This window comes from Serinus canaria, chromosome 9 (genome assembly GCF_022539315.1).
Source record: "Serinus canaria isolate serCan28SL12 chromosome 9, serCan2020, whole genome shotgun sequence".
NCBI classification, from domain to species: Eukaryota; Metazoa; Chordata; class Aves; order Passeriformes; family Fringillidae; genus Serinus; species Serinus canaria.
This window is the reverse complement of record NC_066323.1, coordinates 12,359,114-12,383,073: the sequence shown is the minus strand read 5'-3', so window position 1 is coordinate 12,383,073 and position 23,960 is coordinate 12,359,114. Positions and strand designations below refer to the sequence as shown.

At 38.2% G+C, this 23,960-nt stretch overlaps 1 protein-coding gene across 1 annotated transcript; it reads left to right on the top strand.

Moving 5' to 3' along the window:
* The first annotated feature begins 1,715 nt into the window (after positions 1-1,715).
* CPB1 (carboxypeptidase B1) lies at positions 1,716-20,254 on the top strand. Its single transcript, XM_009089172.4, has 11 exons — positions 1,716-1,838; positions 1,934-2,009; positions 3,691-3,815; positions 6,089-6,188; positions 6,751-6,852; positions 7,192-7,293; positions 9,559-9,669; positions 9,752-9,842; positions 10,539-10,741; positions 18,760-18,844; positions 20,025-20,254. Exons 1-11 carry the CDS (start codon positions 1,768-1,770, stop codon positions 20,210-20,212), a joined length of 1,254 nt encoding a protein of 417 aa, XP_009087420.1. The 5' UTR covers positions 1,716-1,767; the 3' UTR covers positions 20,213-20,254.
* The last annotated feature ends 3,706 nt before the right edge of the window (positions 20,255-23,960 follow it).

The following is a 23,960-nucleotide window of genomic DNA, read 5'->3' as shown; positions in this document are numbered from 1 at the left end:
CTCCAACTGCATGAATAAGGAAGCAATTTATTAAAAGTAAACTCAGACTTTGAAATCTGGCAATTTCTATTTCCAAAATGCTTCTCAACAGGGAATGATGACATCTTCAAATTGTTTGATTACTTCTCGTGATCATTTATTCATTGCAAGTTCTGTGCTTGATCATCTCCACATTATTGTGTTTGCAATTGTTTTTATGGGATCAGACTTTTTTATTTGATACTGATATCTGTAGTGATGATCTCATCATCATAAAATTAAAACTTCTGGAGACTGTGCAGTATTGTTTGACATTGTCAGAACAGCTCCTGATGTCATCTTGGCTTGTCTCTCGGTAAGATTATTACTGGGCAAGAGCTTGCAGTGCTGCAAATTAAGCCATTAATTGCAACCTAAGTTTAAATCCTATGGTTTGGCAAAGACAGTTTTCAATTAGTAGGCCCAGAAGACTTTTTGACTCTTCTTTTAGGAAAGTAATAATAATGGGTCATATTAATATGCATTAACTGTACATTGACTACAATTATATTTCTAGCTATTCTGTATCTGTGCTTTAGTGACCTGACTCCAGAGAACCTCTTTAAAAATTAGGTGTCAAGTCTGATGCCACATTCATTCTTAAAATGCTCAATGACAACTAAATTTTCTGTACCTTGCAACTGTAATTACATCTTTTAATCTGAGATGAATTATACTATTTTTCGTAATAAATTTTCACATATTATGTAATACACAGTAGAGATTTTCTGTGTCTGAACTCCTTTAATTTGCCTGGTTACTTAGGCATAAGATGAGACAGAACTGAACTCGTAAATTCCATTTTTTATTTATTTGTTCACTGATTCCCTGTCGAAAACATCAGTCACGTCAGGACACGGCATCAACAGACAATTGATGTTGCATTCAATGCCAAGTACTCATTAATGAAAACTAAACAGATGCAAGTGCACTGCTGCAAACACACCATTGTTCTTCAGAGTAGGCACAACATGAGAGTTAAAAATGCTTTTGTATGACTACATTTCATCTGATCTTCTTAGTAAATTCCACAGTATTGCTTAACCTGTAAGATATTTACCTCTGAACTACACATGATGAAATTAGAGAATGCACAAGAATCAGAGAATGCACAAGAATCAGCAGCAGCACATGCAGTATACGTACAACCTACTGCTACTAGAACTTCTGGGCTTTCAGTTCTGCAAATGCCCAACTTAAATTTCAGTGAAGTGAGCAAAAAAACACTTCAGTGCTTTCCTTCTCTGCTGGAAAAAAAAAAGCTAATTGGTATATCCCAATTGGTAGATGCCGCTTTGACAATAATATGTCAGAGTCGAACGTATATTATTAACAAAGAGGAACATTGTGATTAAGGTCAGGCACACTGCAACAACATCTGATGGACATCTACCATTTCACAAAGTAAGAATAAAATATTATAAAGTTTGTAATTCAGCAACCACCTTATTAAAAATTATCTAATTCACATAAAATAGAAAATAACAAAGTACATTAAATTCACTTTCTCACATCAAGAGTTTATCCAGCTCAAATAGCAAGATTCTTAATCCAGGCCTCTGTGAGACTTTCAGCTGTTTTCACAGGTGTAGAGGAAAACACACACTATAAATAGTATGTAAATAAAACAAGGCCAAAAGAGTAAACTATCATTTGATCAGTGGGTTGTTCTCTGTGTAACTGATAAAAAGAAGGACAAAACAAGTTATAAAAGCAGCACAAAAAAGAACAGAAAACCTGTTTGAGAAAATGTGGGCACTTTTGGTTCTCATAGGTGCTGCATCTGTTTCTGCTCACCTGCAGGATCTTTCCTTTGATGGGTAAGAACAGACATCAAGTTTTATATCTGTGATTTCTTCTGCATGATCAAAAGGTTTTCAACTTTTTCAAATCAAATCATTTTCTCCCCTTACAGACAGAAGGTGTTCCGTGTAATTCCACAGAACGATGAGCAGGTGGAAATTCTCAATTTCCTTGCCAGCATCATGGAGGTAAAGGATTTGGGGAAGTATTTATATTGTAGTTGAAGAAAATATTTATCCTTTTGCTTAAATAACAGATTTTTTAAAAAATTTTGCTGCTGAATTAAAGACCTAATCTTGATTTCATTTGTCACCTGTATTGTTTCTTTGGAAGGAATAGGACAAGTTGATGAAAGTAGAGCTATACAAAATATTCAAATACCTTCCAAGAAAGTCTGGTTTCCCCAGCCCGAATGTCAAAGTGCCCATTAGAATTTATTAATAGAATAAATAAATCTTAAATGCTGTATTCAGTGTGAGGTGCTTTCAAGAACGTATTAGATAAACCATGAAAATTCCAACTACCAGAACTTTTACCATTACAGGTGAAACATTTTCCTCATGTAAATGATCTAAAAATTTATACTACCAGAAAAGTGAATTTTCCTTTGGCCTCTAGTCTCTCATGTTATTTTTTCTTCTGTTGACTTTCCTTTAAAGCTTCCTTTCTCTCTAAGCTGCATATTTCTCACTGACCTTGATGTAGATATATGATGACACAATGACACGATGAAAAACAACAAAGACAGAAAATGTGTTTTCAATATTTCTCTTCAGCTTTGATGTTGTAAAATAGCTGTTGGTGAAAAAGACACCATTAGCTGTAGGATGAAAGGATGGTATTTTTAATGAAGTACAGATGTGGAGACCTATCATCAACAGGCTACTACAGCATGCTGGAACAGTTTTCTGTAGAACAACATACTATTGGAATGGTGCTGCCAATATTAAGGAAATTAATATATACCATGCTTGTTTTTAAGTGTGAAGTATCAAAGGATAGTTTGTTTTCTTTTTCTTTTAAGAAAAGATCCTTGAACTACCATTGTTATACAAAGCAGTCTGTCAGGACTGATGTAATTGTATATTCTGGAACAATCACCTCATTTGATGACACATAATTCATGAATAACCAGCCCAAATTTCTTTTACCTTCATGAGATGAAAGGGTGAAAAGGCATCAGGCTGGCAAATCAGCTTTGTTTCCATTGGCCTTCAACAGAGCACTAAATCCAGAGGCTTGGATGCTTACTTCAGCAAAAATAAGTGAAGCAACAATAACACTGTGGTTTGTCCACTTGGAATGAAACATCTCCAAAGGCACAGGTTCCTCATAACAACTTCAGTGATCTCTTTTAAAAGCACTTATACAGACAACAGTCTTTTTCAGGTGATTTATGTAAAATATTCATACAGTTCATCCCCGATTTTGAATTAATTTCTCTCTAACATTTGTAGGCAAAAACCAGAGCAAAAAAATGAAAGAAGCTGTAGAATTTAAAGAAAACATAAATATACTTAATAAATGTAAATATAGTTTTGTAAAATAACTACATACAAAACATATATGAAAATGCAAATATAATATTCACAAATCTGTATGAATGCAGATGCTGTAGACAATTTATGGAATTGTCACTGTCATCTCCAGAATTCTGCCATAAAATGCAGGGCCTAAGAAAGTCTTAATCAATTTCCTGTTAAAATTTAGGTTGATACTTGTGAGAAGCAACGCTGAATCAGTGTAATAGGATAGGCATGAAATTCAGTATATTAATCACAACCTTACCAGCACACATACACCAGTCTAAAAAATCACAGCCACATGTATGTATTTCTTGGTTTATGTCTTCATTTGCTCTTCTTTCAGGTTGACTTTTGGCAGCCAGACTCCGTCACACTGGTAAGGCCAAAAATGCAAGTGGATTTCCGAGTTGAAGCTGAGAAGTCTTTTAAGGTTGAAGATCTTTTGAAAGAAAATGGAATGGAGTATCAGTAAGTTTGTTTTGACTACTATACTTTGAATAGAAGGGGACTAAATACCATGGAGGATATGTCTGAGCTTTTCATATTGGTCAAATAATTCTCCTGTAACAAACTTCATCCCTCCTATGGATGCCTCTGCTGGGTTCTGCTTTCCTATGACAGTTCAAATGAACTGTAACTATTCTGCATTGACGGGGTGAGATGAAATGTTGATAGAGGCAAGAGACAGGAAGCAGAGATGCAGTACCAGAAATTTCCCTGAGGTGAAAGCTCACTGCAATACGCAAGGCTGGAGTATGGATGGAGATCGAAATATTTCCTACTACAGATAAAATTCAGCAAAGGTCTAGAAGGAGCCAGAAAATACACCATATGGGGGAATTGGACAGGGAACTGAAGCCAGAAAATCAAATGGTGAGGCCCAAGGCTACCATGAGCACGTCCCCAGTGAGTTGCAGAATAGCTAGAGGGCCAAAAAACCCCAACAGGTGACAGAAGACAGCTGCCAGGTGAAAGGCCAAGGAAGCATGGAAAACAGATTCCCAGGACAGCCCTGGGCTGACAGAAGTGACATAGCAGATTCATGGCAAGGATGTCTCCAAAGAGAGAGCTGACCAAATATGACTGTAGCACAAGTGGAGAGAACAGAGCACACTGCCACATTACACACCCCTGGGAACAAAAGCTCTGTAGTGAGGAGCACTAGTGGAAGAATAAGGAGAATGAGGAGTTGCCTGATTCTATTCTTCATATGTTTCAATCACTGCGCAAGCATTAACTGAAGATGAGAAATTGACTTTGAGCTGGAGTGGGGTGGGGTTGTCTGTCTTCATTTCTCCTTTCACTCCACTTAAGCACTGCAGAATGGATCTGCCCAATTTCATTATCAGGCCTTTTTGATGTAAAGTATAGTCTGTCAACATCATGTACTCAGACACTGAAAGTCAATAGTATTTGATCAAGTTTTTATTATTTCATTTGGCTGAGAGTAGAGTTTTTGTCTCTCAGCCCCACTGTTGTTGCTATTAGACCAAACTCCTTCACTGGACATCACACAATGCATTCCTAAATTTACTGGCCTCATGTCAATTGTGTCTGATTTAGATGCCTCTACAGGAACAGAATCTAAAAACACCATATTATAAATGGTTTTCCATAATTCCACAGTGCACATACAGCACAGGAATCCCATTTCAGTGGAATTTCCTCTTTAGCAAAGGAGTTACTCTACATGTGTTAGTTTTCCTGTAATATTCATTAACTGCTTCAGGTCCATGCACAAATCTTTTGATTGCAACAAAAGGCTAGAATGTCTGGAAGCTGTCCCTGACAAACCAGTGGATTGTCCTTGTGACAACCCAAGCTGTTAAAATCCTTTTGAAGTGCAGCTGTAGTGCCATGACATCATGTCACTTGCAATGTTTGTTCTGAAGGCTGCTGGTGCCTCACAAACTGGCCTCCTGTTCCTCTATCCAAATCACAAATGATCAAGGACATATCCTGGATGAATAAGATTTGTAAGAGTTTCAAGACAGGCACTGGAAAAACAAGGGGACTCCACTTTTTGATGGCCAAGGTTGAAATATAAGCAAAAGGTCCTCAAGAGTATACTCAGTGATAAGTTGTGCCTTGGTGTCAGCCCCAGGGAAAAATGAACTGGAGGGATCCAACCAATCCAGACAGAATCTGGAGGGTTTTTTTGCAATTGTGTGTTCTATTTAATAGCTCACCTCACATGCAATGAAGTAGCTTGGAGAGCTTGGAGTAGTTCAGTGTTCTCACCTGAACAGAGCTGTCAAATCACATCTAACCTTTGAAAGCTTGGTTGGGCAAAACATCAGGCAAACATCTCTGGGTTGCTGCCTGGTTTTGAAACATTTTGGCAGTCTAACTGCCCTCCAGTGCCAAAAGTTCAAGAAGGCCCTTTTCCTATTGAGGCAGAAACAGCTGGCAACATGAGATCAGCCTAGAGCTCATTTTTAGACACACTCTGTCTCAGCATTGCTATTTTTCTGAAACCAAACTGTTGCCACCCTGATTTGTCAGTATGAGGGTGTGGCAGCTGCTAATTGGCAGGAGCCTGCTTCTCCCTGGTCCTTTTCATGGCAAGGTTGAGGCAGGACATAGGTGGAAACTTGAAACTAATGTATCTTATTTCCAACCTGCCCACCTTTCCTTTCACAATTGTGCAGCCCAAATGCTGGGCAGACCTTGAAATGTCTTACTTTCCTGCTGGATTGCTGTATGTTTCTCTTCACACTTTTCATGGTGTCCTCTTGCAGAGTTCTGATTGACAACCTGCAGGCTGCACTGAATGCCCAGTTTGACAACCAAGCTCGTACTGCCGGCCACAGCTATGTGAAGTACAACAACTGGAACACGGTAACGTCTAGAATTTACCACATGATCAGCTTGGTACCTTAGCTTCTGTAGTCAAAGTGCTCCAGCCTTCTTCCCTTTTCCTCTTCTGCTCCATCCATTGACATGATAATGCCTCCAAAATCTCATTCCTCTTCATTACTGAGCTAGTTTGTGCAACCTACTCTTATTCCCTCTCCTTTGCTCCCAATGCTGCAAAGAAACTCTGGCAGAAATCCAGTGACCAGGCTGAGATGCTTCACTATTAGCTTCCTTTTCTCTTCACTACTTCTCCCATCTCTTCTGCTAAAAAACTATATTCTATTCCCTGCTTCAGTTCTAGCTCTTCATGTCGTATCATATGATCCCTTCCTCCTTTTTTCACTGCCATGTTCATTTTTCCTGACATGTAATCATGGCCATGTTACTCTTCACATCTTTGCAGTGGCTCCTTGGAAATCTACAGATTGTATTAACTACTAGACCACTTTAGAGGCTCTGAAAGACTGCTCTGGCTTGAAATCTGCAAATTAATGAGTCTGGACCTAAGGAACAGAGATTTAGACTTAACCTCTTTATTAAACAGATAGCTGCTTGGACTGCTGATATTGCTGCTCAGAACCCAGACCTTGTTTCTCGTAGTGTAATTGGGAAAACGTATGAAGGACGGCCAATGTACCTTCTCAAAGTAAGTGCCTCAATTTCTTTTTCCTCTATTTACAGTACTGTATCATTCAAACATACAAGATAAACTTTTAGAGACACTACAGGAAATAAATCAACAATGCAGAGTAATCAAATAATTGGGGAAAGCTTATCAACATTAATAAAAATGGAATTATTAGGAGTATTTTTTTAGCTTGAATATCATGGTCAGGTACAGTTGGGAGCACTCCACAGATTTCCATTTAAACAAGGAATGCCATATTTGTATAAATAAGTCAGCAAGCTGACTGACTTGTTCTGCATACAATTTATTTTGTTCAAGCCCTGAGGTATTGTTTCTGTTTTTTGGTTTTTTTCCTAGGTGGGAAAAAGTGGTTCAAATAAGAAGGCCATCTTTATGGATTGTGGTTTCCATGCAAGAGAGTGGATCAGCCCTGCTTTCTGCCAGTGGTTTGTGAAAGAGGTCAGTAAGCTTAATGATGAAAAAATATTTTAGAAAACCTATGTTTAAGAAAATCTTAAATGAGCAGCAAGAGCTCAGGCCACTGCCTTTTTCCCTCTAAATATGTGTCTGCTCACGCCTTCCTCTCACCTCAGAGGGTTAAGGTGTAACAACTTAAACCAGGTGTTTGTGCTTGGACCTGCAATCTTTCAGCAGCTTAAGACAATCTGAAACATGTCTAGGAGGTACTGACAACTACAATGGTTGCTCAGTTAGTAAATTCTTTTTGCACCTGTAGTCAGAGAAAGGTGAGAGAAAAACAAATAGCTCTAGGAACACTATAAACATAGCCATGTTCTGCACAGAGATATAAGGAATAAAAAAATTCAAGAGCACATCAGAAGGTACCTGAATGCACTTCAGAACAGCTGACTTGCCACTGTGCCAGTTGGTGGGTTCCTTCCAACCAGCTTTATTCAGTAAGGCAACAGAGAGGATGGAAACCTACCCTGAGCTCAGCACTGAGGAAATATACCCAAGACAGGAGGAAGACTATAAATGAAGCTCCCTAAGCTCCACTCAGGAAGAGGCAAATGCCTATACATCCCTTTGAGCTACCACCTCAGGCTGTATAGAAAGGTGCTAAAATACAAAAACATATTCAAGGGAGAGCTGCACAGGTGAAATTAGCTAGACTGGGATACTTTAGGTCATGAATGAAACAAATTTATGTCCTTTATATTTTCTTTCTCACTACCAATATAAAAGAGGTGGGGGTTATCAAATGCTGCACAGTCATCTTCACAGAGACAGGTGTATTATCAATCAATTTAGCAGAACAACCTACAGGCTGAATCTCAAATTTTGTAATAACTTCTGCTGGAAGATTAAGAAAAAAACACCAACAAAACCAACCAAATAAATAAAACCCCACCAGAAGCAGCAGCTGGAATCTAAAACCCAAGAAAAGGAAAGCCAATCTACATAAGCCAGCCATGCTGGCAGAGGCCTTGGTGGCAAGTATAATCTCTGTGTTATCAGACAGGCATGGGGTTTTGTGTAGGGAGCAGTGGAAATTGGAAGTGACATTTTGGTGGAATCAATGGGAATATGATTTCATTAGTGCCTAATAAGGCTGCAGACAGTATGTGGTACCATTTTTCTCTCAGCAATTCACGTCACTGCAGCTGTCATTTTCACTGTCTGGTCACTTAATTCATGGGTGTACCTGACACCAGCAGTGCCTCTGCTCAGTGTGTCCACAGGCAGAAGTGCTTTAAAAGAGCAGACCTCTGAGCATCATCAGAATTTCACTTGGGATTGCCTCTAGATATAAAAGTTAAAAAAAATAGAGAAAAACATGAACAAGGTGGATTGTTGTAGGTACCTCAAAAGAGAAAACCACCCAGACATCAACAACAAAAAACCAAAACAAGCATAAAATAAAACTCAGGAAAAATTATTTCAAGTGATCTGAAACTGCTTTTCTAGATTTTATATCCCACCCTCCCACTTGTCACTTACAGGACAAAAAATGCTTTTTTCCACTGCATTGCCCTGTGTTGGCGTTTATGGCTCTGTAAACAAAACATGGGTACAACACACTTAGAGCAAATTTCCATGTCCATTGTATGGTCTTTCAACACTGATATGAATCTGTGAACAAGCATAGCAAGTGACAGACCATGAACAATCAGGATATAGAGGATATTGCAGGAGTTCCTGTTTGTTTTTCAATATCTGTGTCTGGAAAAGTGCAGGGAAAAATCTGTCTCCCTATGAATAAATGCATCCACAGAATTATGATTGGAAATGTGTTAGGCTGTTACTTAGAAATATTCTCTATAATTCTGGTCATTGATAAAATTTCTGCACGACAGATACAAAACGCGGAAATAATGATTTTTCATTCTCACATAAATTAAACTCAAACCTTTAAGGTGCTAGGATATAGGAAAATATCTGGACAGTAATATTGTTCTGCCAGTAAGCAAGAAGCTAGCAGATGGAAATCTCTTTCCAGTGATTTATTATTCTGTTCAAAATCAACATTCCTTCATTTTATAATTTATCTAGCAGTACAAGATGGTTTTCTAACAGCAGTATGGTTTGGGTCAGTGCAAATCTAAGCACATGTCCGGAGTGACATCTCATGGGCTGGAGAGACCTGGATGAGTTTTTCTACCACATTCATTGACTCCTGGCCCAGATCCAGGCCTTCACATACACACAGGAGATGCACATCTGTGAAGACATCATCAGCTTTTTCTACTTTTCTCCAAGTAGGCTGTGGAGACCTATGGAAAAGATACTGTCATGACTACACTTCTGGACAAGCTGGACTTCTATGTTCTGCCTGTTGTTAACATTGATGGTTACATTTACACTTGGACAAATGTAAGTACATTCTTCTGTCTCATTGCTGGAAAAGTCGACTGTCAGAACTGACTCTAAGTTTTCACCTGTGATTCTGTTCCAGGACCGCATGTGGAGAAAGACGCGCTCTAAACACGCTGGGAGCACTTGCATTGGGACAGATCCCAACAGGAATTTTAATGCTGGCTGGTGCAGTAAGTGTCTCCTAACAAGAGCTGCAAGTAATTAAACCCAAGTGCAATAGCCAATATACTTAACTATTGGATTTCCCCTACCTGATGGTCCAGCTTCAGCTTGAGTGAAGCATTGTGGAGTAGCTTGTGTTTAATTTTTACAGCAGTTTTGGGAAAAAAAGCCAAACTGTGGCTACTAGCATCATCAGCATGGCCACTTCTATGAACATATCTGCACACGCATGTGCATATATAGACATATATACTTACACATATGTATACACATATATGCACATATATAGACATACACACAGCTATGAGTTCAGAACAGAAACCAAAGGAGCTTGTTTTCATTAAAAGCAGTCTCTTTTGAGTGGTTTCCACTTTGTTCCATGGAAGTGCCTTAGAAATGGAGAGGATATGCAAGGAGAGGGCTGTTAAGTAATGAAGCAAATCAATATACCAAAACATTCCCATAATATAGGTCTTTACATCAATATTCATGTTCTTCCAACTATGTACACTGTAAAGACCATATTTATTCATTGCTTTGAGAAGTTTCCCAGCATCTTAACTATGCCACAAAATATTCCCTCCTCTGATTTGGCATGTGTATTAGTAGGATTTCCAAGGCTTACCTACAAACATGGTGTAATATGACTCTCCTACCAGTCTACTTCTTCATTAAGTACTCATTAAATTCACCTTTCTTCTCAGCTCTTGGGGCCTCAAAATCCGCCTGCTCTTCCACTTACTGTGGCCCTGCACCTGAGTCTGAAAAGGAGACCAAGGCTCTGGCTGATTTTATTCGTGAACATCTTTCTACAATCAAGGCCTACTTGACAATTCACTCCTATTCCCAGCTGCTACTGTTTCCTTATTCATACACTTACAGTTTGCCATCAGATTATGAAGAACTGGTAAGTCTATTTGTCATTTTGACTTTATTAAAAGAATAAGCAAAAATCCTCACTTGCTATTTAGGTACCTTTAACTTCAAGCAGTTTCTTTAACAGCTGGAAAGAACCATATTGCCAGTTTTTGAAAATATTTTAGTCTTAGCAAGAATAAAGGAAACCAATATGGTTTCAAGATAGATGAAGCATCAGATGAACTTCAGAGCCTTATTTAATTTCCACATGCACAATGATTTTGACACAAAAGCAGTTCTGTCTTCCAGTCATGCCATCCAGGAATCCACTCTGCTGTGCAGCACTGCCCCTTGCTGACTCCAGAGGCTGCTGTATGTGTGCCTATAATATTTTACATTAAAACACTATGGCCTGTAAACCAAGGTAGCAGCTTGACAGATTGTAATAACTATGAAATAACTCAACTGGTATCAACAGCAAGCAAGAATCTACCACTTTCTACTGAAACTTAGTTCTCACTGAGGTAAAGTCAATGAGGCAGTTCTTGACTAAAGTATAATGGAAAACAGATACAAAAGACATAAAAAGTTTCAGTTTTGAGGCCTTTTCAAGAGGCCTGGATTTAAACAGAGACATTTTATTTAGAAGAGGAGAGGATGAATATGGTATTTTAAAGGACAAATCCTCTTTTATCAACTCCAGAGAAATGCCACACTCTAATGCCATTTAAGAGAGATTTTGTTTTGATCCATTAAACCAGATAGAGAGTTTAAAACTATTAAATGTGTACAAAAGCTGTAAACATTTCATAGGCCAAGAATCAACAATTGTGAATAATAAAATTACTTCAGTTCTCTGGCATATTAGCAATGAGAATCTGTTGGCAGGGAAAACAACACAGCAAGACAAAACAAACACATTTTGATCCCCCCTCTTTCCTTGATGCTGCCAGAAGTCCAAGGCAACAGCAATGTGTGTTGCTGTGCTGTGCAGGTTTGACAGATTTATGAATGCTCCCAAATATGTGTCTTGGTTCTGAACAGAAATACAAACTGGGGCCAAGAGTGAAGTTTCCTGTTAGAATTTTTTTTAAAGCCTAAAAGAGAAGATTAAATTAAAATGAAGATTTTGTTTTCTTAATTTATATTCCAGGAATTTTGTAATTGAAATTATTTCAGGGAGTGGTAGTAATATCTTGCCTTCATATTTTACAAAAGCTTCATAATTCACACATTACTGTTCAGTCTAAAGTAATAAACAGCACTAAACCTTTGAATCTGCTGTGTTTTTAAGATCACAAAGTTCTTGTTTGTCAAAAATTTGCATGAAGTTCTGCCCCCATTTTTTGAATGAAGTGCAAATGTGATGAAAGTTAACTAAAAGTACAGAGTGTTTCTCACAGTATTAAACAGAGAAAGTACCCTGACAACTCATTACTAAAGCAATCCCCAGCAGAAAGAAAGAACCTATCTGCTTTGCTAGGTTTTAAAATTCTTAAATTAAAATTTTATATTGTCACTCTTCTATTCTAATACACAGTTAAATTTAAACTCCCCTTTCCTGCCATAGAAGATAATTCTGCTGCTACCACAGAGCATAAAAACTAAATTGCTCAGGAATACAGGAAATATATTCCTCTTCAGCCATTTGATTTCACTTTGTAAATTAGTCTTTCCAATATCACTTTATGCTATATTTTAAATCAGTCACACTAATACCAGATAGAGTTCCACTATATTCTTCACAGAGCAACCACAAATCTCACCACCATGACAAGGTGACCTTATGAGTGCTTTTCACCTCTTAACTGAGTGAAATTATTTCCTCTATTGGGGATCCCAACAGACCCAGCAGGATCCTAGACGTGTTCAACCTGTGCAGTATCTGATTTTAACATGGGAAGAATTGAGACAATGAGACCAGAATATCACCTAATCAATATTACCTCTGGTTGAGATAATTAAACAAGAAAGGAACTTATGCACTCCAATGTCAGTGAATAAAACAGAAAAATTTACTTCCACAGGCCGTGAGTCAGGTTCACAAGTGCAGCTTTTTGGGTTAGTTCAAATAACTAAGATACATTTATTTAAGCCATGACTAAAGAAAAATTAACATTTTCAATCAACAACTGTACTTGCTTGAGACAAAGTAACTATAAAAAGAGGAATTATATGACAATTGCTGTGTTTAATGTTTAAAAGTTCTGTCTAAATTTAGAATTTGGAGAAATGCTGAAGAATGAGAATCTTAAATTTTAATAGCTATTGTTTGGGCAAATAATCATAAATCATTTTTTAAATGAAGCAGCAAAATTTATAGTGCCATTATCTTATCTTAGATGTTATTTTTACCCTGACAGATCTAATAAATTAAAGGAAATATAGCTGCAATTTCTTATCTCTTTCAGTGAGCAACTGGACATGTGTTTAAACAAAACCTCACATGTCTGCTTTTCATTAATAACATTTTGTTCCATTGTATTTAATTAAGGGTAACGTAATAACATGGGGCTTATGTTGCATTCCAGTGTCTGAGATACAGAAGGGTGCAAAAATTGAGTAATCTGAGATTAAGAACACTAAGTCTGCAGAAGAGAAAGGTCCAGAGAATGCCTGTACCTTCCTTCCCTGAACATGTAGTGAACAGTGCATCCTTGGGGCACAAAAGGCTTTTTCTGTTCACAGCCTCACAAAATCAGCAGAAGTTTTAAAACTGCTTTGGTCTGTCACATAGAACAGGGCACTAAGAGAACCTCTTCACTTTCCACTGCATTGCTCAGCAAATCAGAGTAATTCAAAGTTACTGAAACTGACTTAAAGCCAGGAACTAAAACTATCCTTCAACCATGCCTGGTCTTGGGGTGTAAAATGTGATGAAATTCATCTATGTCCATCCCTTCCCACAACCTCCCACTCTTCCCCTGAGATGCAAGAGGATCTGTGAGGTTATAAATCCCACAGCTCACAAGGATTTTCCCCAAATTTGTGTCTCTTTATTCAGGGTTGTTGTTTTGTGCCCCTAACCTAGGAGTTGCACAAAATTTCCACTGTTATCCAAAGAATAAAAATAAAAACACCCAAGATAGGAAAATCTAGGTCAGGAATTTCTCAGAAGTTACACAATATTCTTGTGATGACACCCTTAAAGAAATATGTCCTCCTTTTGGAGAATCACATTTTGTCTGTTTCGCAATCCTCTTGGCTCATTCTTTACAATAGCCTGACATTTTGCCCTGAACACAGAATACACACTTGAATCCCTCTCTTACAGGAGAGCATTAGCTTTTCTCAATAAAAAAATAATCTTGGCAAGACCAGAATCTCTCCACACCCCAAAAAGACTACTTTGATCTTTATTTTACTACTGATATTTTTTCCTCTTGCAATAAAGAACTATGTATTTAATCAGACTTTTCATAAACAGTTCAGCCCATATTTTTTGATCACTTCATATATCTGCCTTAGCCTCCCATTAGGCTTTCCTCATTTTCAGCAGACAAATCTAGCTTTATCAGTTTTTGTTTGTATTTGAATTGGCTCTGGGCTGTAGTTTGAGAGAGCAGAGGAATGTGTATTGTGCCCTTCCTTCCTTTCCAGCTCAATTCCATCTCTCAGTTGAACTCAGCACCAAATACATGTGTGCAGCCAGCTCATACTCACATACCAAATTAATGTAGGTGTGGTATTACAGAGTCACAGGCTGCAGAATATTACATTAATTTACAACCCAAGATAATTCCAGTCTGTATTACTTGAATGGACACTGGCTGCAAGGGTTGTTGTTTCAACTCACCAAAATTAACCTTCCGAACTGAGTTGGTCTAGCATTTCACTTCCTCTTGAGTGCTTAAAACAGGACATATTAGAAAGTACTGAAGAGATATGCCCAGAGTCTGTGCAGCCTGCAAGAGTGAATTTCAAATATATAGCATGACTGTGAGTATCAGTCTGATTATTTAATTTGGTGCCTAGTTGTGAAGTCCTGAATATGCTTTAGACATATGAAGACCTGTGGGTAAGAATTGTTGGATAGCAAAAATCCCACATCTAAGAGACTCAGACAAAACCATGAGGAGTTGCAATCTGCTGCTACTCTATCTGCGTTATTGCACAGATTGTATTACTATGATTGTAATACTTGTTACATTAAATATTGTTAAAGTCAACTGGGAAGCACAACAAACAGGAATGTGGGCAGCAAAGCAGTATTTGAAATTTGCTTCACAGCTCTTCTACAAGAGTTTACCACAACAGAACTGTTCTGTACTGGCAGTCTTAAAATTGTGAAAAGGATGTGTTTAGTAGCAGTATCTTCCAGATGAAGCTGATGTGTGAATCTGGCTGATAGACAAGAGTCTCCAACAGGTGTAAGGCCCAAATGATTTGCAGTGGAAACCCTCTCACTAGGGACTAATTTCTTAAACACTGTAGAAACTGTCACAGAAAAACAGGCTTGTAAAAAAAGCTGAAGTCCTCACTGGCTGGATTCCCTGGGCTTTTGGAGCATATGAGACACAATAGAACAGTGAACTAAATGATACATCATCATGGACCCTTGAGGGGGGGAGTCTGTTTTTACTGGCAAAATAAGAAGGCTCAGAAGTTCCAATTCACTTGGCTAAAGCTAACAGCAAATCCACATTTTCAGCCTTTCATTACAAAGGAGGTCAAGGGTCCCTTTACTTAAAAAGTAAAGCATGAAAGACCGATGTGAAGGGAAAAATTCCTTGGACAGATCAGCCTTGGGCAAATCAGTTGGCAGTCCAGAGAGGGAAGAGAGCAAGAGGTCCAGTCAAGCAGAGAAAAGGCTTCTCCAGACCACTTTCAGATTGAGAAGGCAAAGGGAGTTGTCCACAAACAGCAGCTGCATATCAGCATCTGTGGAGTGTTTCTAAATGGTCACAGTTTGCTGGCAAATCCACCCTGATGATACAAGAGTAAAATGAGGGAGATGAGATGCTCCCATAAAAATTACCTATTAACACACAAAATATGCTTAGCCTGGTAATTTATCTTGGTAGTTCAAACTTCCAACATGATGAGAAAGAGACACCAGTACCACATCTTTCATTAAAAGCTAATAACTGAAAAAAACTAGGTTTGAAAGTTGCTAATTATGTAAGATAATGACAACTGAGAACACAGCTCTGCTGTCTCCCTGGCTCACGCACTCTGTACACAGATAAGGGAAATATTGGTAATTGCAGTGTAAACACAGATGGGTGATGAGCACAGGAACTGCTGCCTTCTGCTGAAATGACCAGCTCTGAGAGCTCAGCTGGGAGTCAGAAGCTGAAAAGCCATTTCTGCTCCCAGTTACAAGGTATTACTCTGGAGTTATTTCTTCAACTGCAGGGTACCACTTGTTTCTCTGCTAATATAAATCTCAGCAACATTTTTCTAGCAAAAGAGGGATTCCTAAAGTACAAAACCCCAAACAAACAAACTCCAAACAAACCACAACAATTCAGTTAAGCCCATTCCGTCAAGAGATGTAGAAAATCATTGAACAAAGAGTATCCTCAAAGGTCAAAAGGAAACAATGTTTCTCCTTGCTGGTGTATTCCAAATAATTTACAGGCTTGAAAACCCAAACTGCTTTTCACCTTTTTGGAAAACTTTGGGCACTATTTATATACCTCTGCATTGACCTCTCTATTATTTCCTTCTGATGGATTGCTTTGAGTAATGGAGCTATTTTTAAAAAATAACCAAACACATTTTCCTCATATTTTGTATTTATACTCACAAGTATTTACTTAATACACATTATTCCTGCTGGTTGATATTATATTATTAACAAATGACATTATTTCCTATAAAGATGAAATTTATTTTTCTACCTTTGTGTTTTGGACTGCAAATCTATTAAGAAAGTAAATGTTAGAGAGTCACTTATAGGAAAACAAAAAGATATCAAAACTTCTGATAAAGCTTCATTTCATGATGAAGTCATAAATGCTTAGGCACGTTTTTCACTTAGAAAGGATCATTTAAAACACCACCTTTATCTCCAACCTGGAGAGCTTGAGGAAGCTGTTTATTTGGATTCTAGGCTTTAAACAGCTGGAAATCTCACCTGCTCTTTTTACAAATCTCTGTTTTTTCACAACTTCCTGGCCAACAATAAAAAATCCCTCAGGTAAAAAGATTTCCTGACATACTTTTTCCGGTATGTGTTTTGGTATGATTTAAAGCCATCATTTGTCTGCTGAGTGGAACAAATGCCCTGGGTCAAACAGACCCACAGAGCAGCTCTGCTGTTCTATTGTCCCTACTTTAGTCAACTAAAGAGAGCAAATACCAGTTACCAACAGGTCTGCATATTGAACTAGACAATCTTTCCAAATTTTATTTCCAATTTGCATATATTTGAAGAGAGGAAGAATCAGTTTATATTTAAAAATTCATTTGCTATTGAGAGATTTGACTCAATCTCAGCTGCTGATTAAACATGTACATTATAAACAACAGATGGCTGAAGAAAACATGGCAATGCTAGCAGATAGCAGACTCCAACCTCTACAATTCCCTCAGCATGTGTTAAAAATTATTATGGATTTTAGAAAAATCAATTTATTCAAGGAATAAAAAAGAGAGAAAAAAACCCAACCCAAACCAAACAAAACAGAAGGTCACAGGAGAGAGCACAGCTATCCCAATTGCTCTGGATCCAAGACTGTGAAGTGCAGAGCAACAACATACTTCCTTGCAATTGCTTGTCTTTGTGTGATAGAGAGGCCAGAAACCAAACCCCACGTTCAGGCACAGTGAGTGTTATAGATGGAAAGACAAGCTTCAATTATGCTTTGGTTTGTTTTCTTTAAATATCCTTCATATGCTAAAGGACCACAAATTTCTAGAACAAAAGCCCATAATTCTAAAATGTTCAAAACCAAATATTTGGGATTGGGGAAAACACTTGCAATTCTGCCAGAGAGTAGGCTGTCAGTGAAAATCCAAACATGTTGTGATGCTGGTTTTTACTGAGAAAGTTCTCTCAGTTAACTAAAATTTTCTAAATACATGGTCCAATATGTCTTTTTGAGTAAATCAGAAGAACACTTAAGCATAAGGATGAACAGAGAATATTTTACAATATATCTTCCACTGGGATGTAAGCCAGAGTGTAACCTACAGAGAAGGAAAGGGCTTGAGGAAATTCCTGGAATAGTAAGCCATTCAGCTGCAAGCTATAAAGAAATATATGGCAATCCATTGCTTATACTGAACATATGCTTTCAAAAATCATTCATATTTATCATCTGTTAGTAATAGTTTTCATGTTTTATTACCAACATGTTGTATAATGAAGAATTGGAAAAGCCACACGTTCCAAAGAAAAGTCTGTAATTTTCCTTAATGCAAACATACAAAACTTCATAGTACTATTGATGGGCCTGATCCAACCCTCACTGAATCAGTGGGAGTTGAATGAGTCCCTCTGTGCACAGGAAATGAATTGAAATTAATGAGACTACATATGGTTTCAGGGTAATTTATGCCTTTTTTGGCTGTTAATATTTATAAGACCTTAATCTGCTTCCACTTGTATCAATGCTCAACTCCCCTGCCTGAGCTGACTTGACTCTGAATGTATAGCTGCATGGACTGAAGGAAAAGAAAGGCTATTGTATGTTTGCAATTTACTGGACCAAGTCATAACCATTCTCTAAGATTCTCTTATCTCAAAGTAAGGTTCCTTGTTCCTTATTTAGTTTTAACCTTGTACAAGCTTCTTCTAAGTCTAGAAAGTGCTGTTACCTCTTGTCCCCTTATCTGTCCAAACCCCCCAGGACTGTACACCAGGCTGCAACAGACCACACACAGACTGGATCAGACCCATTAAACCTTTGAGAATAAGCTCTTTGCTGACAAGCTGTTTTCACAGCACCAGGACAAGCTGGGCCTCATCTACTGACACCTAGTCACACTGAGGTCAATAACAGTTTTCTAATAAAAGCTTCTCCAGCATGGCTTTTGAGTTCATACAACAGTGCAATTGCTTAGATTCACTCAGAAAACTTCTGAAAATCTGCATTTATCATTCTTCTTTTCTTACAGAATTCCATAGCTAGAGCTGCTTCCAAAGAACTGGCCAGTTTGTACAACACTGAATATACATATGGTCCAGGAGCAACTACTATCTGTAAGTATTCACCTAAATATAATGACAATCTATATTAAGTACTACTAGGACTATAAAATGCAGTTTTCTAGTGATTCTTGGTCCTCTTTCTTAGTCCCCTTCTTCCTTCACATGCATATACGAAGAAGTATATATGGGACCTGCCACTTCTAAATTATGGGATAATTTATTCCCCATGGATCCCAGGAAGTGTGAGACCTCTTGTAAAATCAAGTGATGTGGTAAAATGCTTACGAATTCACATGCATAGCATGAATTGCTAAATCATACACAGCGTAGCTTTAAACACAAAAACCTTGACCTGAGATTTTCTGCATTTCCAGTATCTCCAAGTCAAGGATGATGTGAATCCTTCAACCACTCTAGCGACACCAATTTCTTTTACTTTGCATTACATTCTGAGACACATACTAATTATATTCCTATTTGTAATTTGTAATAAATAATTATTCTACCCTTCTTGGGAACTCAGCTGTGGATATGGCCTTTGCAGTGCCAAAAGCCAAGTCAAGGCTATCTCAATATCTCCCATATTTAAGATCTCTTAATTTACTTAAATATGGAAGCTAGTTACTCTTACCTGTTTCTCCTTCCTCAAATAGTTAACCACCCCCTCCCAAACATTTTAAAAATGTTTCTTCCAATTTTTACAATATTTTTGGAGGTTCTTACTTTAAAAATGGCAATTTTGGAGGCTCCTTCCTTAGCAAAAAAGGCTGTTTTTATCATACCAACTACTGAAAAGAGAAGGTACTATTTGTCCAGCAGAAAATGATGGAGCTAAAATTCCACGTATGCAACTCTTTCCTATCTCTGTGAAACTCAAAAAAGCCACTCAGTGAGAGGGCATTTGCTTCTTATACCAAGTGTTTCTAATGCAACTATGCCATTCTCCTGTTCCTTAGACATTTCTCCCATGGTTTCCCCACAATAATAATACGGAGGGAGCAGTTTAGCTTGTTTACATTTGCTTGCATGAATCAGCTGGAACAAAGCTCATAAAAGGCCTAAAATCACAGCAGTTTTCCCATGAGCAGGATAAATCAATCAATTTACCAAATATTTCTTTTTATCTGTCCTTTCTGCATTCCTGGCTATATGACTTGACTCCAAAGTATTTCCCATTTGATGTGTAGCCACTCTTTCTCAGTTAAGCTTTATTTAATTTCTTTACCAACAGACCCTGCTTCAGGGGGCTCTGATGACTGGGCTTATAACCAAGGCATCAAGTACTCTTTCACTTTTGAGCTGCGGGACACCGGGAGATACGGTTTCCTTCTCCCTGAATCTCAGATAAAGCCAACCTGTGAAGAGACTTTGCTTGCTGTTAAATATATTGCCAACTATGTCCTTGAGCACTTGTATTAGAATGGAATTCTAAAAATTATTAAAGTAGGCTTTATGCAAAGATGCCTTCCTTTTTTTCTTCCCTAAAAATGACTATTTCTCTACATCTAATGTTCTTAAGTCATATTCTTAGTCCATTACAGGTCACTAGAACTACAAGTTTTTCAAGAGAAATTTTAGAAATTCAAAAGAAATAAAATATTTTTATTGAGGCAACTGGCATAGTTGGGGGGGTTGAAAAAGAAGGAGCACAAGATTAATCAACCTAAGGTAAAGGTCACCTTATTGATTAAAATTATCTTTACACAGAGGAGACGGGCTGAGCATTAGGGCTTATACAGCCTAACTGTTAACCAGAATGAAAAGAGCCAAGTGGTTTACATAGATGGACTTTAACCCAAACATTCATTTTCTCAATGGCAATATTAGAAAGGAGAAGCTCACATTACGTACTTTTAAAATTATTTATCTGTGATGTGCTCTTGTGAATTTTCTCAAAACCCACCTTAGATCTGTGCCATCACTGAAAAATAATTTGGATCTGCAGCCACTGCTAGTCCAATCTGGATTCAGTTATGAAAATTATAATTACTATTAACAGCCAAAACTTGATATAAATCCTGCTACCCTGCATTGAAGGCTCTCATTCTCACTACAGTAGCATCTCCCAAAGTGTTCTCAGAAGCCTGGTACTTCCTGGGGCCCCACATGTTCCTACTGTCATGAGCAGAAGAATCATAAACAGCCCTAAAGACTAAGTCTGGTGATAAATGAGTAACTGTTTCTTTCATGAAAAGCTGTAGAGAATTATCCCCTCCCAATCAATTTTCTGTACAGGTAATGTAGGTCTGATTGGGTCAGAGTGAGTGAAAGTGATAAATTGCCACTCGACATCTTTCCCACAGAGCTGCAGAAAATGTGTTTGGCATCTATTAATACTGTTTGGAGCTTGGCTAATATGGGACACGCTCTGCACAATCATAGGGAAAAACCTTATGTCAACACAGAATCTGGCTGATCTCCCTGCCACTGCCGGAAGCTCTGAACAGAGACTTCCACTGTCCACTGATGGTCCTGGAATTAACCCCATTTCTGGTAGGGCCTTAGCCAACCCACTCAACACAGCCCCAGAAATGCATTTTACAGAAAATGCTTCTCCAAAGAAAATCATCAAAGTCAAGCCCTGTCAAAAACCACATGTTCTGCCTTTTTGTCCCTTTTCAGTGGAAGGAAACATGAAGACAGGGTCCAATTTAAAATTACACTTTCATTTGCATGTATAAGAGAAAGAGAGGCCACACATCCACTAGCCCACTCCAATTAGCCCAGCAGCACTCAAATTAAACTATTCCTCACAGATGACTGATCCATCTGGTTTTGATCACTGGTGAAACTGAACCCACGTGTGAAAGTAACACGTACCAATAAAAAGACGTATAATCCTGTTTTGCAGAAGAAGTGCGGGGAAGGATTATCCACATTACTAAAAATAGCACAACATATGAACAGAACACACTGGCCAGAGCCAAACATGCCACAAAGGGCAGGAAAATAAATTTATCGGAATATAAAATATTTTGCTAATTTTAACTAAGTATTAACAACCATCCAGGGACTATTCTGACTGTAACTATGTTATTTGGGAAGATGTCACAGGTTTTACACCAACTGCAATGTGAACTTGTGATACTCAGCCCTTCATAGTACTATGGTGCAGTTGACAAGTTCCATCAGCTTGATGAACTTGGAGATCTTTTTCAACCTTAATGATTCTATGATTCTGTGATCCAGTATTAGGCAGGCACTGTGTAAGATTGCAGGCAGAAAACACACAGCTACAAACACAGTTGAGGGCCAGGTCACAGCACCCAGCAGTTCCAACAACACTAGAGTTACCCCAGTTAACTTAAATGTGTAACTCTGAGGCAGAATATAGCACACATTTAGTGGCTCTGACATTCGCAAATCAAGTCACAGCAAGGCAGTGATCTGGAGCTTTTCTGTGCCTTCTCCCCAGAAGTTCATATTCTGGCCTTAGCTTCCCATTAGGTCACCTTATGTTTTCCTCATTTTCAACAGACAAATCTGGCTTTATCAATTAAATTCTCACCAGAAGGCACTTACTAGCACTGCTGATCAAATTACACAGATGCAGAGAAGAGCAATCAAATGTGGTATTATCATCCATGCAGCTTGGAACATAAGACAAAGAATATATGGGAGAATTTTAAGCAGGAAAGGACATTGTGCTAGCAGGTAAGCTTCTAGTGCAGAGACACTGAAAGTAAACATGGAGAGAATGCAAAAGTTCATCAAGAAGTCACATTGCTTCAAACTCTAGCAGCACTTTCAAAAAACATGGAAATTTCACATGCAAAACTGATTGGCAACCAATTCTCAAATTAAAGCACATGAAACTCCATGTGTTCACAAGAAAATGCCTTCTTATCACACATGCCAAAAAATCAGATCGTGTTGCCCAGAAATGTTATGGAGTCTCCCTCCTTGGAGAAGCTGTTCAAAGCCTGGCTGGACAAGGCCCTGGGCAACCTGCTTTGTGCTATCCTGTTAATGTCTGCCTGATACAGGTCAACCAAGGACTGAGATGAATAATTTCAGCTTTTCCTGTTTGATTTATACTGCTCCTTTAATCAGATTAATAGAAAGGGAACATTCTGTTTTCTTGATTAAGAATCACATCAAAAAATTGCCATTTCTCATATTAAGCTATTGTTTAGTCAAATGCATTCAAACAGCCAATTCATTTCAGTGTTCCCTAACTCAAAAGGGATTAAGACCTGATGAAGTGCTTTAAAGACAATGAACTGTCCCTCTGCCAGGTCTCCCAGGAGCGATATTGGAGATACCAGACCACTCACAGAGGAAATGTCCCTTCAGTAGAGATCACAGCTGCAAAGGCCCTTAACAAAGGCAACATTTGATTCTTTAACACATAAAAAGGTAGCTCGCACACAAAAATGAATGAAATGCAGTTAAGTCCCAACAGTTGTGTGAGAGTTAAACATGAGCTTCTGGGGAAGGTATTTCCAAGTTGGCTCAAAGTTGTCAAGCAACTGCTGACACATAATGGTAATTCAGAGAAGGCAACTTTTGCTCTTAATGATCCAAACACAACTGCCACAAAAACTGTGATAGAAATTAAACCTGTGCTTACAGTGCAGCCTGCTCTGAACTCTGCTTTGCTGACATATGGCCTCAGCATGCTTCCTGTCACTTTGAATTCTTCCAAGGACAGATGTGGGCTGTGCATTGAAGCAGGTTGTCTCTGTGTTCCCTGCTGCACTCAGAACAGCTGCATTACAGCTGCATACAGCATTTACTACAGGAGGAGAGGAAACAGCCCAGTGCTTTTGATAATGAGACTGGGTCCCTGTCCTTTACAGGAAGGATGCCACTACTTGTGGTAAACTTTGCAACCACAGAGAACAGAAAATTTGCTATCAGTAAGTGAATATATACAACTTAGCCAAGAAACAGGGAAATAGGGAATGCAACAGTTGGCAAGCACTAAAATCTTTTCTTTCAGCATTTAGCAGAATACCTAAGATGCTTAACTGGAATTCTTCAAGGAAAATATGAATCACACTGCTTTAATAAAAAAATCAACCTGCTATTTCCTGGCTTTATGGGGAAAAATAAAATATTCAGATTTCTTTTTAATACATTTGATATGTTAGGGCATAATGGGGAAAAAAAAGAAAAGGATAACAGTTCAGGGATAAGAGCTGTCATTCCCACAGATCCCTGT